The 16,121-nt window shown below is 36.5% G+C and overlaps 1 protein-coding gene across 1 annotated transcript in view; it reads left to right on the forward strand.

The window, feature by feature from the left end:
• The window catches only part of LOC114360877 (probable 39S ribosomal protein L24, mitochondrial), a 63,768-nt gene extending 51,292 nt beyond the window's left edge, over nucleotides 1-12,476 (forward strand). Inside the window, exons 2-5 of the mRNA XM_028315723.1 lie at nucleotides 7,125-7,271; nucleotides 8,338-8,478; nucleotides 10,287-10,418; nucleotides 12,309-12,476. Of these exons, the coding sequence (XP_028171524.1) occupies nucleotides 7,125-7,271; nucleotides 8,338-8,478; nucleotides 10,287-10,418; nucleotides 12,309-12,407 (519 nt within the window). The 3' untranslated portion in view covers nucleotides 12,408-12,476. The remainder of the gene's footprint in view (nucleotides 1-7,124; nucleotides 7,272-8,337; nucleotides 8,479-10,286; nucleotides 10,419-12,308) is intronic.
• Nucleotides 12,477-16,121: the final 3,645 nt, after the last annotated feature.

Genomic DNA, 16,121 nt, shown 5'->3' on the forward strand with positions numbered 1-16,121 from the left:
TTGCGACACGCGGCAACGTTGTCGCGTCAAACATACAACATACCGGATGCGGAAATGACATTGTTGCCTTCTTTATGGCATGTAAAAAGACGAATCGGGGAGTACTTTTGGCTGTTTTCTGTTAGGCTTGAAAGCAAAGGCTTCGTATGCCATGTTTTCTGTGTTCCATTTTTTTGTGCTTTCACACGGCACAATGTAAGCATGGTGTTACGATGAAAGACACAACAAAAGATTTGTTTATTATCATTATATTATTCTGTTTCCTTAACGATACTTAGGCTGAAATTATCGCATTGCTTTTTGTCAACGAATAACTACTTATCGCTACTTTTATATCATAGAAGGCGACCATGAACACAGAAAAGTCGCTAATGATTCCCTTTGTAAGAATGATTCACATTTTTACCACTTCTTACTCAGATTTCTTTTTGAAACCACAAGCAGTGGTTTTTTATCTCTTTTTATAGAAAAAGAGATATCCTGACTTTTACTTCAATTTGGACGAATGAATCTGATGTGAAATAAGCCAAATATTTTACAATGCATGTTATACAAATAAATCGCGAGATCTTACTCAAGTGTTTCAATAAAATCGACACCCCCTACGTAAGTATACCTAATGTTATACATTATAAATGTCCAATTTAAGATGCCCCGCGGCAAAGTGCAGAGTGCAGCGCTTATTGCGCCTCCCCGGAGACGCTTCGAGATGTAAAAGATTGATGCCTGTCTATTCCAGTGCTCTCTTTTGTGTACCTTCGAAGTCTATATAGACATAGAGTTTGCATGTCTGTCTGTTTTGAACTATGAAAATATTGTACAAATATAGGTAACGGCCTTTAAAACAAGCCAATGACTATCATCAACGGACTATCGTGAATTTAAATTCCTTTTTAGTGTGACGAATGTAAATCATTAAAAATTATACTAATGAATATCATCCTTAGCTAATCTGTTGTGGTTTTGATGGCATTAAAGTAAGTGCTATATAAATAATTTCTTTACAACTTTTTTCCATAATCATGTGCATAATCTCTACTATCTTTGTATTATTTGCGAGATTCAGCAGATCCCATGTTCTTCCTTCGAAAACAATTTTCCTTTATTAAATTTTATTAACTTTCCTTGAAATCGAGCTAGACGCAAAGTCATACAGAATTCATAGGAGCAGGAATATAATATTCAGCGAGCAAAGCCGGGTCAAGCCGCAAGCGGATCCCGAATACCTAATATTCACTCCGCTAGGATCCTGCATTTTGAACTAGGAATTCTCAGGGACATGTCTTTTATTCATTTATATCCTTCAGTTCGAAATGGAGAAGCTTTTCACTCAGTATATTCACTTATTCGAATGTATTGTTGAAAATATTGACGATAAAAATTTAAAGTTATGTTAGTTTTCTTTCCAATTAAATTAAGATGCAGAGAAATAGTATTTTGAATATTGACAATAATTACCTAATTGTTATTAAACGACATTATTCCACATATCTTGATTACCCAGCAACCCTACCTGAGTTGAAGGTAGAGTAATAAGTCATTTTAAGGTCAGGACAAAATCTAAAAACCTTTCACATAAATTCGTAATTACTGTTAATACAGCTCATTTTATTAAATGAACACAATAATATTTTCATTTCACACTTATTTCTGAAAAGACTTCATTTCAGAGCTTATAAATAAAGCTCACAAAAGCTTCAAAAGAGCATTATGCAAAAACTGATTTAGTAATCTTCTATTCACATTCGTGTTTTAGCTTCATACTTCAGTCCAATTAATTATACACGGCGGCCATTAAAGCCGAATGAATAATATTTCACTGCTCTTGAATGCTGCAAAAAAGGCCAAAAACTACGGAGGAGTCCACACAAAGCGTGGAATTTATAGTCCACCTTACGTGCCTAAAACACACTCACGTGGATGTAGAGAGGCTAGATGAGATTATTTACTCATTTAATTATTTAGTAAAGATACTGGATTGTGCTTTTCCTTCAAAATATGCTACTGTCTAATAAGACAGTAGTTTATACGCGCATTCCCATGGGTGAGAACTTTTTGACTGTGTGAACTCTGGTCGTCAATTCAGCTTCACGTGTAAGTACTTTTTTTGCGTCACTTCTTCGTGATCATCATCATCATTATCATTTTAGCCATAGGACGTCCACTGCTGAACATAGGCCTCCCACAATGCTTTCCATGTCCAGCGCTTCCCTGCTACCTTTACGATGTCGTCGGTCCACCTTGTGGGTAGACGTCCCACGCTGTGTTTTCAGGTACGCGGCCTCTATTCTTGAACCTTGCTGCCCCATCGGCCGTTAGTTCTGCGTACTATGTGCCCTGCCCATTGCCACTTCAGCTTGCTAATCCGTCGGGCTATGTCAGCGACTTTAGTTTGTTTACGTCTACGTGATACTATCCCTCCTTCTTTATTATCATGTATCTTACCTTATCAATATCACAATAGAAAATTAACGTGTTTCCCAGCTCTTCCAGTCTCTCAATGTCCACGTTGCGGTGACCATGTAAACACCGCACGGCGGGACAAGTTCCTACGGGAGAGCGGAATGTCTCTGAGACGGCGCCGCCGGTGGACCACGGAGTTGTTCTTTCTTGTTGCTGCGGCATTCATTTTAATTAGTTTACAGAACACCTCTGCATGCTGGCGATGTTTATGTTTGAAGAGAAAAGAATGTTTAACATTGTGCGGTCTGTGAATGCTATTTTCCTGTTTTTTTTTTATTTGTCTGAATCTTAGAGTCTTCAGTCGATAGCTCGTCTACACCACCTGTAATTTTATTATCATAATGGTATTATTAATGATTTGTCCAGAAAATGTACCTTTTACAAGCTGTTTTGTTTGTAATAATTCGTATGACATTCTTTAAAATGTAGACTCAAAACCTAAAGAAATTAGACACGAAATGACCTGAAGAAAACGGACATGAAAGGAAATAGAAATGACACTTCATTTCAATACCTACTTCGATCGCATTTGATCGCAGTTCTGTTTGGTATACCTACAATAAAAGATAATATCTATTATCTACTCTTAGATTAATTTTTTTTTTATGCTAGACAAGGCAGGTATTTGACCGCAATCGCACCTGGTGTTAAGTGAGATGCAGTCTAGGATGGTACTTAACTTAATTAATTAAAAATTGCAATTTACAGCCAACTAAAACTGTTACAGACAGTAATGATCCTTCTTACCCTGCAATACCCAACCAGGTGGGGCTTCCCAATTTAATAATGCTTAGCATAAGTTAGCGAAGCGCACGCATAGCAAACGCACTGCCGCGCCTCCCGGCTCCGCCTGTAATCCCTTCAAGTGCTCCAAGTGAGAAAATACTAAAATGTCAACAAAAGATAATTACCTTAAAATGCACAACCAGGTGGGGATTCCCAATCTATTAATGCCAAAACAGAAGTTAGCGAAGCGTAGCGCGCGCGCAGCAGACGCACTGCCGCGCCTCCCGGGTCCGCCTGTAATCCCTTCAAGTGCTCCAAGTGAGAAAATAAGGGTTAAGTTTTAAAAGCTCTTTGTCTGCATCTGGCCGTGGTGCAAGTGGGGAACGGAGCGAGATCTTGTGCATAATTAAGTGGTGATTAGTATATTGATTTAAACTTTGGTATTAAAATTGTATGTAAGGATGTCTAGTAAGGCAAGTGTTTTATTTTCATGTACGTACATCCTCATCATCGTCATTATTGAATCCAGCGCCTTCCTGCTACCTTTATGAGGTCGTCTGTCCCCCTTGTGGGAGGACGTCCTAAGCGTGTTTTCCTACTTTAGAAAAAAATAGGGCATCTAAATTATCTGGCTAATCAATGTATATTTTATTTAGGTAGATAATATTATGTCAACAATACATGCCTACACAGGAGTAACGAATACATTTTTTAATTCTACCTAACCTGATTACAAGAAATAAATACATTTTGTGAAGCACTTTCCGCTATGGCCAGTAGTAGCATATAAGACATATCACCATGGAGGCGATCAACACAGGGACTGTCGCTGTGGAAATCTTGTGGGAGGCCTTTGTCCAGCAGTGGACGACATTTGTCTGAAACAAACGAATGTTTATAATGATTTACTTACATTATGTAAATACACATATTCTGCACATCTTATTCTACCTTAAGTAGTATCTTCTACCCGCTCCTCCTCCGCCCCTGGCCCTCAGACGAACAAACGACAATCGGATCGCTTAAATAAATAATGAGGGAACGCTCCCACCGGCGCCGGCACCTCACTTTAACTTTTTTAATAACGCCCGACGGATGTGTAATGGAACGTCCATTTAGGTAAAAACATGACAAGTTTATTTAGGTTGTAGTGGAAACTGCCTAACTATGAAGGCGTCAGTATTAATCAATTATACTCGGGCCATAAGTAATTTTTGAAACAGAGATGCACACTCGCTAATATTTTATTAATTCTTACGTATTATAAACAACGCTATGCCTGCCTCTGTGTGACGTCACCCATATCCATTGTGAGTGCGAGAGAAAACGTGATATGCACTAATTTATTATGACACTGCCTGCCACGAGTCTTTGCGCTGAGTATATTTAAAAATTATCTTCTTTTTTCAGTCCTGAAAATCCAAAAAGTTTTTAATTAAAATTAAGTTGATAACATTTAGCGACTCTAAATGTATTTGTACAATGTTTGGGACTGTGGGTATGTACCTAGAGCTTAAAGGTAATACGAAACTCGCTGGGAAAATATTGAATCTACCTGAAACCCTAGACTAACCCTAATCCTAATTAAATTTAAACCCTTAATAAATAACGAGAACAATATACGATATCATAATTCTGAACTTACACGTTGATTTATGTTGATAATTAGACATTATTACACAAACCTATGCTAATGGATGAACTAATATAAAACAAAACTCTACAAATGTGGTAATCGTGGATTAATTTAGGGAACAAAAAACGCCGTATATAAAGAACCAATTACACTATCACGCCGGCTCCTAAATGTTAAACAGTTCCTAAACAAAACTTACTACAAAACAATTCAAACGTTCTGCCATGTCAGCTGCTGGAATAGGTAATGTGTGTTACGTTAAAACCTACTAGAATATTCCGTTTTCATGGTATTTCTAAAACACACACTGCCCTACGTATGTTATTAGCCGTCCTACTCAATTAGAGGCCTATCAATCGAATCGAAGGCTGTATTTTAACGGCACGGTATTTTGTAAATAACTAGGCTCTAAAGTTCGTTTTACACTTGAAAAGGTGGTATATTTTATAATGAATAGCTTTAGTAAACGTGGGAAATTTCAATACTACTAATGCATGACGTTCCGTATTTTTATTTATAACTAGCTTTCCGCCCGCGGCTTCGCCCGCGTGGAATTTTGTCTGTCACAGAAAAACTTTATCGCGCGCGTCCCTGTTTCAAAAACCGGGATAAAAACTATCCTATGTTCTTTCCCGGGACTCAAACTATCTCTATGCCAAATTTCATCAAAATCGGTTGCGAGGTTTAAGCGGGAAAGCGTAACAGACAGACAGACAGACAGACAGACAGACAGAGTTACTTTCGCATTTATAATATTAGTTGGGATAATAATAAATAAATTTATTCAATCAAACATTTGGATCTAACAAGGGGTGAACCCAGACACCGAAACTAGTAAAAAATACTGTATTTTCAGTGTCAGTGATTCCTCGACATTTGTGGGCTAACATAGAAATATTTAAGTTTTACATGCTAGGATTATAACATGGAAATTTCAGCTGGTAACATAAAATAACATTAAGGTGATATGAATAGGAGCGATTATACGTTTTATTTCATCTTAACATTTACAGAAAACCCTTTTTTTATTTAAAATAAAATCGAGTTAAAAATTTCTACACCACGAAGGAATGATCTTTCATTGCTTAAATACAGTAATTTAAAGACAATTGAAATTTCTAATAGATTAATAACAAGGGGTTAACTAACTGTCTTTATAGAATGGGGTAATTTAATGTCTGACTTCCTAAACCATTACGTTTTAATCTATATTTATGAAGAATGCCTGTTTAATAGCGGTTGATATAAATATATCAACAAAGTAGGTTTGTATTTATTTACATTTAATTAACATTTACAGCTAATAAATCACAATTTCACCTAATATTAAATGTAAAACAGAATGGTAAATATGCCAGGTAGAAGCTCAATTCTATTCAGTCTTAGCAATAGCTTTATGGTAGTTAAACCACGAAATAATAATAAGTAACTGTTAAACTACTAATCATCCTTAACTATTTGCAATAGAAAGAGTCTTTTGATAATCAAACAAGCATAAAACGACAGGCCTAAACTTCATCATCAACATCACTTCAGCTACAGGACGTTACCTGCTGAACATAGGTCTCCCCCAATGATTTCCGCATCACCCGTTTGGTAGCGGTCTGCTACCTCCATGAGCCTAAAACCTAAAGCCGGGTACTCGTTAGCGAGCTATAACTGTAACCGTTGCATGCACTGTAACCAAAAAACATAGTGTGTACGTGGTTCGCTAACCTACGAACCACATACACACCATGTTTTTTGGCATAATCGCTAACATATACCGCGATATGTTTATATCGCATTTCATTTTACAGCGTTTAAAACAATAATATGTTACGGCACTAAAATCTGCCAAACAAGAGAATGTCTCCAACTTCCTCATTGGCCCTAGAGCAATTCCAAGTATACCATCANTACGTGTACCTACCGTGGTATTAAAAAGATTTCAAGGCTATGAGTAGGTATCAATTTTATTCTTTTAGGTCAATAACAATGTTAAAGGTATCCAATGTATATGTAATTAAACAAATATAAAATGTGCTGATAATTTTCAACCCTACTATGCCAACTAAAGTGTTTTATTTAGTTTGCAAAATCTATTGTGTTCTATAATAAATAATCTTGTCACTTGCCATATGTTTGTCTCAAAGCGCTGGTAGGGCCTAAAAGATAAGGAGACATGTAAAGTGCCCCATAAGGGCTACCTTTTCTTATTTATTATTTACTATATTTTGACGTTCATAAGTGCCACTTGTGGTCTAGACTGAATAAATATTTTTGATTTCGATTTTATTACAAAGTTTTCGGAATGTAGACTAAATTTACTGTTATTTTGACTTCCAGCGGAGACCGAGTGGAGGTGATGGTGGGCAAAGACAAAGGCAAGCAGGGCATCATCACACAGGTCATACAGGAGAGGAACTGGGTCATCGTAGAAGGCCTCAATACTCATCTGAGGACTGTAAGATGTTACTTTAGAACTTAGCTTATTCTTCGAGGTTTTTAACACTTTAACCCATTATATTTTAGTGGCAGACCGTATTTTGGAATTTTTGCAGATTACTTTAGATAAAAAAAAAGATTGTATACTTTACAGCAGTTAATCCTATAATTAACAAACGTAGCAAGTCAAAACTTTTCATTGTTGTTGAACATTTACAGCCCTGTAAAAAAAAGACATGATGATGAAAAAGGATTGTGGTTGTAAGGTTGTTAAATAACTATACCTACTTACAGTAAAAGTAGATACTTTCTACAGGTTAACTAATAACATGCAAGCCTTGGAGCACAGCATCGAATAGAGCTCTGTGATTGGTTCGTGTGTCATCCTGTGCGACCACGCGCACTGTGAGATCTCATAGTAATGTTTGTGAATACGGGCGTGAGTCTATCTATATGCCACAAAAATCCTAAGGTCAGTTGTCACTAAAGGTTAAGAAAGACGTCACTGAACATCAAAGGAATATTGTGTGTAAATTATACATTTTTATAAATAGCAAATCAATTGTATTTAAAATCTTAAGTGGAAATTGTAGTTTTCAAAATTATTCATCATCTTTGTATTCTGAAGAACTCGGCGGGGTTCGAACCCGTGTTCCCTGGATCACGAGTAGGCCAGTCCGACACCTTCACCGTTCGCCTACCGTCGCTTCGATTTTTTTTTATGCTAGACAAGGCAGTAGTGTTGCCGATCGATAGTCGACTATCGATAGTCTATCGATAGCCAAACTATCGCAAGAGATAGTATCGATTCTGTCGATACTATCGATAGCTCAATACGAGGCAATACTATTGAATATGTGCAATACTATCGATACTATCGATAGTATTGTTGCTAATGAAGAATAAACTATCGATAGTATCGACAGTATCGATACTATCGATAGGCCTATCGATGGAGAAGGCTTTTTCGAATGAAAACTATCGATAGTTTTACCGTCGATAGTTCGGCAACACTACAAGGCAGGTATTTGACCGCAATCGCACCTGGTCTGGTATATCAATTTTATGCTTATCATATCTTCCAGGTGGGCAAAGATAAGAATTTTCCCGGCGTGGTGATCCAGTCCGAAGCGCCTCTACTGGTCACGACGGGAGTCAAACTGGTGGACCCCGAGACTTTGAAGCCCACGGAGATTGAGTGGCGGTACACGGAAGAGGGAGACAAGGTCAGATGGTTTAATATACATATAAGAGACTAGCGGCCGCCCGCGATCCTGTTTTAGCCCCTTAGGGGTGGAGTTTCGTAAAATCCTTTCTTACCGGATGCCTACGTTATAACATCTACCTGCATGCCAAATTTCAGCCCGATCCGTCCAGTGGTTTGGGCTGTGCGTTGATAGATCACTATGTCAGTTAGTCAGTCACCTTTGAGTTATAATATTTAGATATAGTCTGGTCCGTGAGCACGTAGAATTTTGTCCAATGACCCCTAGCTACCCATCCTTATCGCTCGCGCGTAATTTATATTGCTGTCGCGACTGTGCGACGAGCGCCCGCAGTGAGTGTGCGAGCGCGATCGCAACATAATTACGCGCGAGCGATAAGGATGGGTAGCTTGGGGTCATTGGACAAAATTCTACGTGCTCACGGACCGGGCTTTAGATATTATGTCAATAAATACTGGGGTGCCATTTGTAATTGTATTAGATGCGATTTTGCAATAAAAAATGATTGATCTAGCTGTTTACGATAAACTTACGAACTAGATGCTTTTTTCTAGTAGTATATCCCTTAAGCTAGCACCCAATACACAAGCATATTAGTTGCTTACTTTGGGGCTAGATGGTGCTGTATGAAATTATCCAAAGATTTATTTATTTATCCTTTCTGTCTTGATTGAACTAAAAAAGGTAATCATGTGGGTTTTTTTTACATTAACTTCTTATATCTTACCCATAATTCAAAGGTAAGCTTAAATATCGAGTTTTACTTATAGTTCACCTATTCGAGTGGCGAACACGAGCCGGAAAAGGCAGGCCCCACTAGGTGGACCGACGATCTAGTGAAAGTCGCGGGAGGTGCCTGATTGCGGGCAGCGCAGGACCGGTCGTTGTGGAAATCCTTGGAGGAGGCCTTTGTCCAGCAGTGGACGTCATCATCATCATTATTTCAGCCATAGGACGTCCACTGCAGAATATAGGCCTCCCCCAATGCTTTCCAGGTTGATCGAATGGTAGCGGCCTGCGTCCAGCGCTTCCCTGCTACCTTTACGATGTCGTCGGTCCACCTTGTGATGGACGTCTCACGCTGCGTTTTCCGGTACGCGGCCTCCACTCCAGGACCTTGCTGCCCCATCGGCCGTCAGTTCTGCGTACTATGTGCCCTGCCCATTGCCACTTCAGCTTGCTAATCCGTCGGGCTCAGCGACTTTAGTTCGTTTACGGATTTCCTCATTTCTGAGTCATGTTAAGTGGACGGCATTTGACTGAAACAAACTAAATGGCAATGCCAGATTTTGTATGGAAGGTGGCGTCTTTTTTTTTCGCGCGGCCATCGACCAAACTTTGATTTTTGATTACAAAATAGTGTAATAAACCAAACTTACTATGGCATGTATACCTCTAAACTCAGTCTGAACTGAGTTACGAGCATTAGAAGTTTAATGATTTTCATACTAGATTTGCTTTTTGCGCGCAAGTTTTGTAAGAAATTGCAACAAAATATTGCGCTATTTTTTTATTGCGCTGATTCTGCTGCATACTGATGTCTGGAACTTTTAATGGATGGTATTGTTTGTTTACACATACAATGTCATTATTTTGTTGCAATTTCTTACAAAACTTGCGCGCAAACAGCAAATCTAGTATGAAAATCATCAAACTTCTGATGCTCTTAACTCAGTTCAGACTGAGTTTAGAGGTAGGTATACATGTCATAGTAAGTTTGGTTTATTACACTATTTTGTAATCAAAAAACAAGGTATGATCGATGGCCGCGCGAAAAAAAAAAGACAATCATTGTCTTTTCTTTTTAGGTGCGAGTGTCAAAAGCCAGTAGCAGAATAATCCCCATCCCGAAGGCAGCCGAAGAGACCATCGACTACAAAAGCAAAGAGGTGTACATAGAGAATGAAAAGAAAGATACGAAAGCTGATGTCATAGCAAAGGTAACAATATTTTCAATTAATTTTATTGTTTTACCAGGCCTGTTCATCTCCGCGAGTTTACATCGAAAACAAAACACGCTCGATGGCCCACCTACAGGATACTATTCGACAAGGCCTCACATACGAGCGAACATTGACTCACGCACGCGTATTCTTGTGTATGATGGAAGAAAACAAAGAAAATGGTGTACTAAATACTGTGCAGTATTTAACTGCCTAAATAATAATAAAAACACAGAATGTACTTTTTTAAGTTGCCTCAAGACACTGAGAGGTAAATAAGTAGTTAATATTATTCATGATAATTCATGCCAAATCATGTATTTCCTCCGCCATTTTCCGCAGTTTGGCACCTCACGTCACATCATTTTGCCGAAGTCAGCCCTATAGCTTCGGCGCAGTGCCCAGTGCACTGACGTTTGTCAACAAAATGGTGCTTGACTCTTGAGACAGGCTAAATTACACCATATTGTTAATGACATTGAGCATACATTTTTTTTAAATACCTTCGCGAAGTAAAACTTCTGTACGTAGTACTTATTATTATTCTGTGGTTTTACCGCGTGTAAGATGGTGCAATCTAGATTTATGCCCGTTTTCATCATCAATTCCTAATTTTTGATTCCTAATTGTGACCCTGTGGTAACACAACAGGAATTTTCTTTTCATATGGGTTTCTTAAAAATTAAGGATTGATGGTGAAAATGGGCATTAGTGTTGTAACACGTTAGACGTTATAAGCCGCCATAGGCGTCCGAGTGCACCGTTCATTCAAATTAGCATGTAATTAGACTTGGAAATTATTAGCGATTCGTCAAACTTATCAATGGCAAACTCGATTTATTTTCGTTTCCTTCCCGATATGAAAGACAACTCTGTGTGAAACATAATCTAATAAGAGTATCGATATCGAAACATAGATAGACAAAATATGTATAAAATGCGTTTTTTCTAAACTCGCATAATATAAAATTTTCATTGGTTTTGAACCTTTTCATTTCATTTCATTCATTTTCATAAACTTCAATATTATTAAAAAAGGCTAGCTAGTAAAATTTATTTGTTCCAAAAATAAAATACATTGTATAGGAAAATTAGTTCGACATTAAAATTCACATAATCTGCAATTCAATTAAAATAAAATTAATCTAATTTAACCCTAAAATTTTTTTTCACATACTAGAACTTGAACCTTTTCATTTCATTTCATTCATTTTCATAAACTTCAATATTATCAAAAAAGGCTAGCTAGTAAAATTTATTTATTCCAAAAACAAAATACATTGTATAGGAAAATTAGTTCGACATTAAAATTCACATTATCTCAAAGTCAAAGTCAAAATTTCTTTATTTGTTTAGAATAATAAGTTACTCTTAAGGAGCCTCTACATGTCTCATAATCTTTTTACCCTACCAGCGCTTCGAGACCAACATTTGGCAAGTGCTGAGAAGAAGCGCCGCAACAAACTCAGTCACCACTGTCTGCCGGTTAATATAAATAAATAGAAAAAGCAGTAGTAGGTACATTTGATTCAGGAGCAGTTCGCTGAATTTACCACGCATTCTTGTATGGATCTGCAATTCAATTAAAATAAAATTAATCTAATTTAACCCTGTCCTGGATTTGTCAATAGGCCGCGGGGCGGCAGCGTCCTAGGAGCGGCAGATTTTAGATGACGCTTACTCGATTTCAGAAGATAAAAGTTAAATAAAGATCCAACTCCACCCTAGCCTACGGGCGGCAGAACTGTAAATCCGCCAATGATTTAACCCTAAAATTTCATTTCACATACTAGAATTAATAAGTATTCGTGTCAGATCAAAGGTAGTTTAACTGTAGGGAAAGCTTTATGAGTTAAGTTTGTTGTTGAATACCTTTTGTTCTTCCAGATAACTTTCGCGCCAAAACTCAACACCTTCGAGATGGATATCATGGAAGAAATGGGCATCAAGGAGGACAGAGTTCCCGCCAAATCGTACTGGTACTAGGTTATTGTAGATAAAGTTAAAATTATTATTGTAATGTGATTCTGTTTCAAAATATAGCTTTTTATTGTATTTTTTCTTTTATTTGCTAACCTTTTTTTGGGGTGCGCCAAAGTTCACCTAAATTTTCAACTCCGAAAATTGGAAGTCCGAAAATGTTCTTCCTAAAATTTTTCAACCTAACAATCACAATTCCTAACTACTCTGTCTCTAATGTTCATAATTCCGAATCATTCAACTTCATAATGTCATTAGCAATAAACATCTATTATACTTTTATTTGTTCTCCTAGATTTTCTAAACATAACCACATTTTACACTATTATTCAAAGTCATATCTTTTTTGTTTAGATTTCTTTCTTTAACGATATATTAAAGTTCAAGTTTGTTGGCATTAGCAAGTATAGGTAGTCAAGTTCCAGAAACGAATCGGTCCTATTCATAAATTATTGGTTTAGGTTAGGTTAGAACTCTGGCCTTACGTTTTATTCGCGAAGAACGTACTTCTGTACGTAGTATTTATTATTATTCTATGGTATGAGTGAAAATAATAATATTATGGTAATGTTTAGGGATAAAAGTGTTATGATAAAAAACAGTAGGAGTTTAAATATATTTACATAAATGATATTATTAATTAAAATTTTCGGAAACATGAGTGTTATGAACATCGCCGGTAGCACTACAAATAGTATGAATGAAAACTTTAGGATGAAAAATTTTAGGAAGAGTGATCATTCGGATTTAAAATCGTTAGGAAGAACAATTTCGGGTAAATAACTTTAGGTGAGCCAATATGGACCCCTTTTTTTGACTGCAGTTTGAGTGGATGGATATTGTTTAGAAAAATAATCTAGTTTTCTCATTGCACATAAAAATACTTAATTTGTGCCTGAAAAACTTGATATGAAAGTAATAAGAATAATATTGGCATATTTTTCTTTCACTTTGTATGAACTTTGTATATTTCATAACATTATCTTATGCAATAATGTTGATAAACATTTAACATTAATGAATTGAAAATTCATGGATAAAGTGCACTGTAAGTTATTTCTACTTCACACTAAATTTACCATTACCAATTTTTATGTAATTTTATGAATAAAGTTAGTTTATTACCATCCATTATGGATTTCGATCTAGTACCTACTTCTAGGCATGTTTCGCAGAGAGATGATACTCCCTACTATTTTTTGTTTTAAAAAAGAAATTTTTAAGACTTCATATTTTCAAAATGTTAAAAACCCATATTAGATGTGTAAATTTGATTAAAGAATAATTTCAATACATTTACATTTGGTAATTTATAAATAATATAAAAATCAATTTAGGAAATCTGTATTTTTTTGTTTGGTTGATGTAATAATATCTTTTGTTACTATTGGTTGATATAACTACTAAGGGTTATGTACGAGGGGGGTAATTACTCGTATGATGCTGATTAGTGTGTGATATAATGATAATTATGACGTTGTGATAGAAACATTCGCACGTTGACACCGTGACGATAACATCCAGAAAAACATGTTTTGAACGTTCTTGTTGCAGCTAAAGTGTAAACAAAACATTGGAAATAATTTGTTTAGACTCAAAAGACAATTAAATAAAGTTTACATTCGAACAATCAGTTTTAAGAGACTATTATTGAGCTAGTCTGACATTGAACCTATGCCCCACGAGAGTCGTAACTCTGTCACCACTAGACTGGTGTCAAAAATTTTCTGTACGAGATTAGCAAATACAATGCTAATTCGTCACTTTTCAATGTACCTGCCTACCACATATTAAAATTACAGGTTTACAAGCGACTATGAAGAATCAGTCAGTTTTTATTAACCAACTTCAACAAAAGGAGGAGGTTCGTTTGTATATGTTTTTTGAGTCAGTTGACTGCCTCATGTGGGTACAGAACCTTTTAAGTGACCCCTATGAAAACAAAATTCCTGTTTGTGTTACGATAGTGGTCACTTAACAACTACGACAAAAAACGACGCTGAAAAAGTATAAAACAAGATTTTCAGAATACTGAACTGAACAATGTTGCTAATGTAGTTGCATAGTAATTTTCATGTTTGGAAAACCGCAGTCACACGTTGTCAAAGTGCTACGGTAGGTAGGTATATGTAACTGTGATATAATATATCGGCTGGTTATGTTGAACCAAAGTGGTGGCAGGGAAAGCTATATTTGAGACAGTGCCCTGCCGCCCCTGAAAAGGGACTTCAACAAGCTAACTTTGGAAGTTGAATTGGCTAATTGGCTAGAGCCCTGCAAATATCTATGAATTACTGGTCTGTATTTCCTATTTAACTGCAACGTCTTACGATCAACGTCATTACGTTTTGGCCCCCAACGAACTTGTTATCGCGATCTTGAGCAATAAACAATCTTATCTAGGTACTAAAGATTATTGTTTGAAAAATAGCACGTAGCGACTAAATAATCGGTCAAATTCAAGGGCACAAATAGGAAGGAATTGGAAAATCCATCAAAGATAAAAATAAAACTTAGAGATAATTAATTACTTACCTAATGAAAATTAATCGTCAGAAAAATGTTTTTGTCAAGTTGTGGCAATTTACCCATCTTGTGTTAGGTAGGTACTCAGGACACCTAGTACATACGTGGACGAAATACATACTTACATTTTCATGCATTTCCCGACGAAAATGAAGGCGCCTTCGTTGTGCAATTCAACTCAAGACTGTGTGGCTAAAGTTTCACCACGGGAACTTAAGTGTATGAATGGAATAACACCAAGACAATGCGACTAATAGATTGTCATAATACGAGTAGGTACCTACTTACTTACGCAAGTAGAGATTTCATACTACGAGTATTGGACACGCAAGGTGTCTATGTTTGGGTTCTTCTACATATGCTTAGTTTTGGTACACCACCAAAATGGTATTGTACATTTAACAGTAGGCAGGTTAGTTTAACTTAGAAGGTAGGTACTCCAACCAATATTACGAGTATGACTCTATCGAACCTGCAACCTCTGGCAACGCCATCCATTAGTCCACTAGAGGGCTAACAAAATAAATTTTATAAAATCCGATTTGTATGAAAATTAAAATAATTAAAATGAAGATATAAAATTTCTGACTTCACCATACCATTTATATGACCATGTTAACATGGGCTAGTGTCGGCTCATATACCCATTTACCTAACACCCAGTATAACTCAATACTAATATTAAAAATGCGAAATGTAACTATGTCCGTCTGTCTTGCTTTCACGCCTAAACCACTGAACCGATTTTGATGAAAGAAGAACGGTCACGCCCCATACAAAAAAAACCCAGACCCGACAGAAACGAGACATACCTCAGTTTTTTTTTCATGTCTTAATTAGTTAAATTATATATATTTTATATTCGAAATCTATGTATAACACCAAAATATTACCTTTTGTTTTTGTTTAGGCGTTATACAAAAACTAATACAAAATGCCTATTTATCAACAAAATTGGTAAATGTATGTACCTAAATGTCTATTACAGCTGCTATGGAATGTATCTAGGTGACCTGGAGATACAGCCGGATTATACAGGGTGGTTATACATATGGAACGATAAGTGATCTCACTCGATTATTTCTAAACTATACAAGATATCGAAAAACTAGTTACTGATTCTGAAAGTGCTTCACGAGCTCTTTCAAGTGGTACCAATATTAGGTTACAGATTATGGAAGCTGGTAACATTGA

Source organism: Ostrinia furnacalis, unplaced genomic scaffold (genome assembly GCF_004193835.3).
Source record: "Ostrinia furnacalis isolate ACB-3 unplaced genomic scaffold, ASM419383v2 OfSCF5217, whole genome shotgun sequence".
NCBI classification, from domain to species: domain Eukaryota; kingdom Metazoa; phylum Arthropoda; class Insecta; order Lepidoptera; family Crambidae; genus Ostrinia; species Ostrinia furnacalis.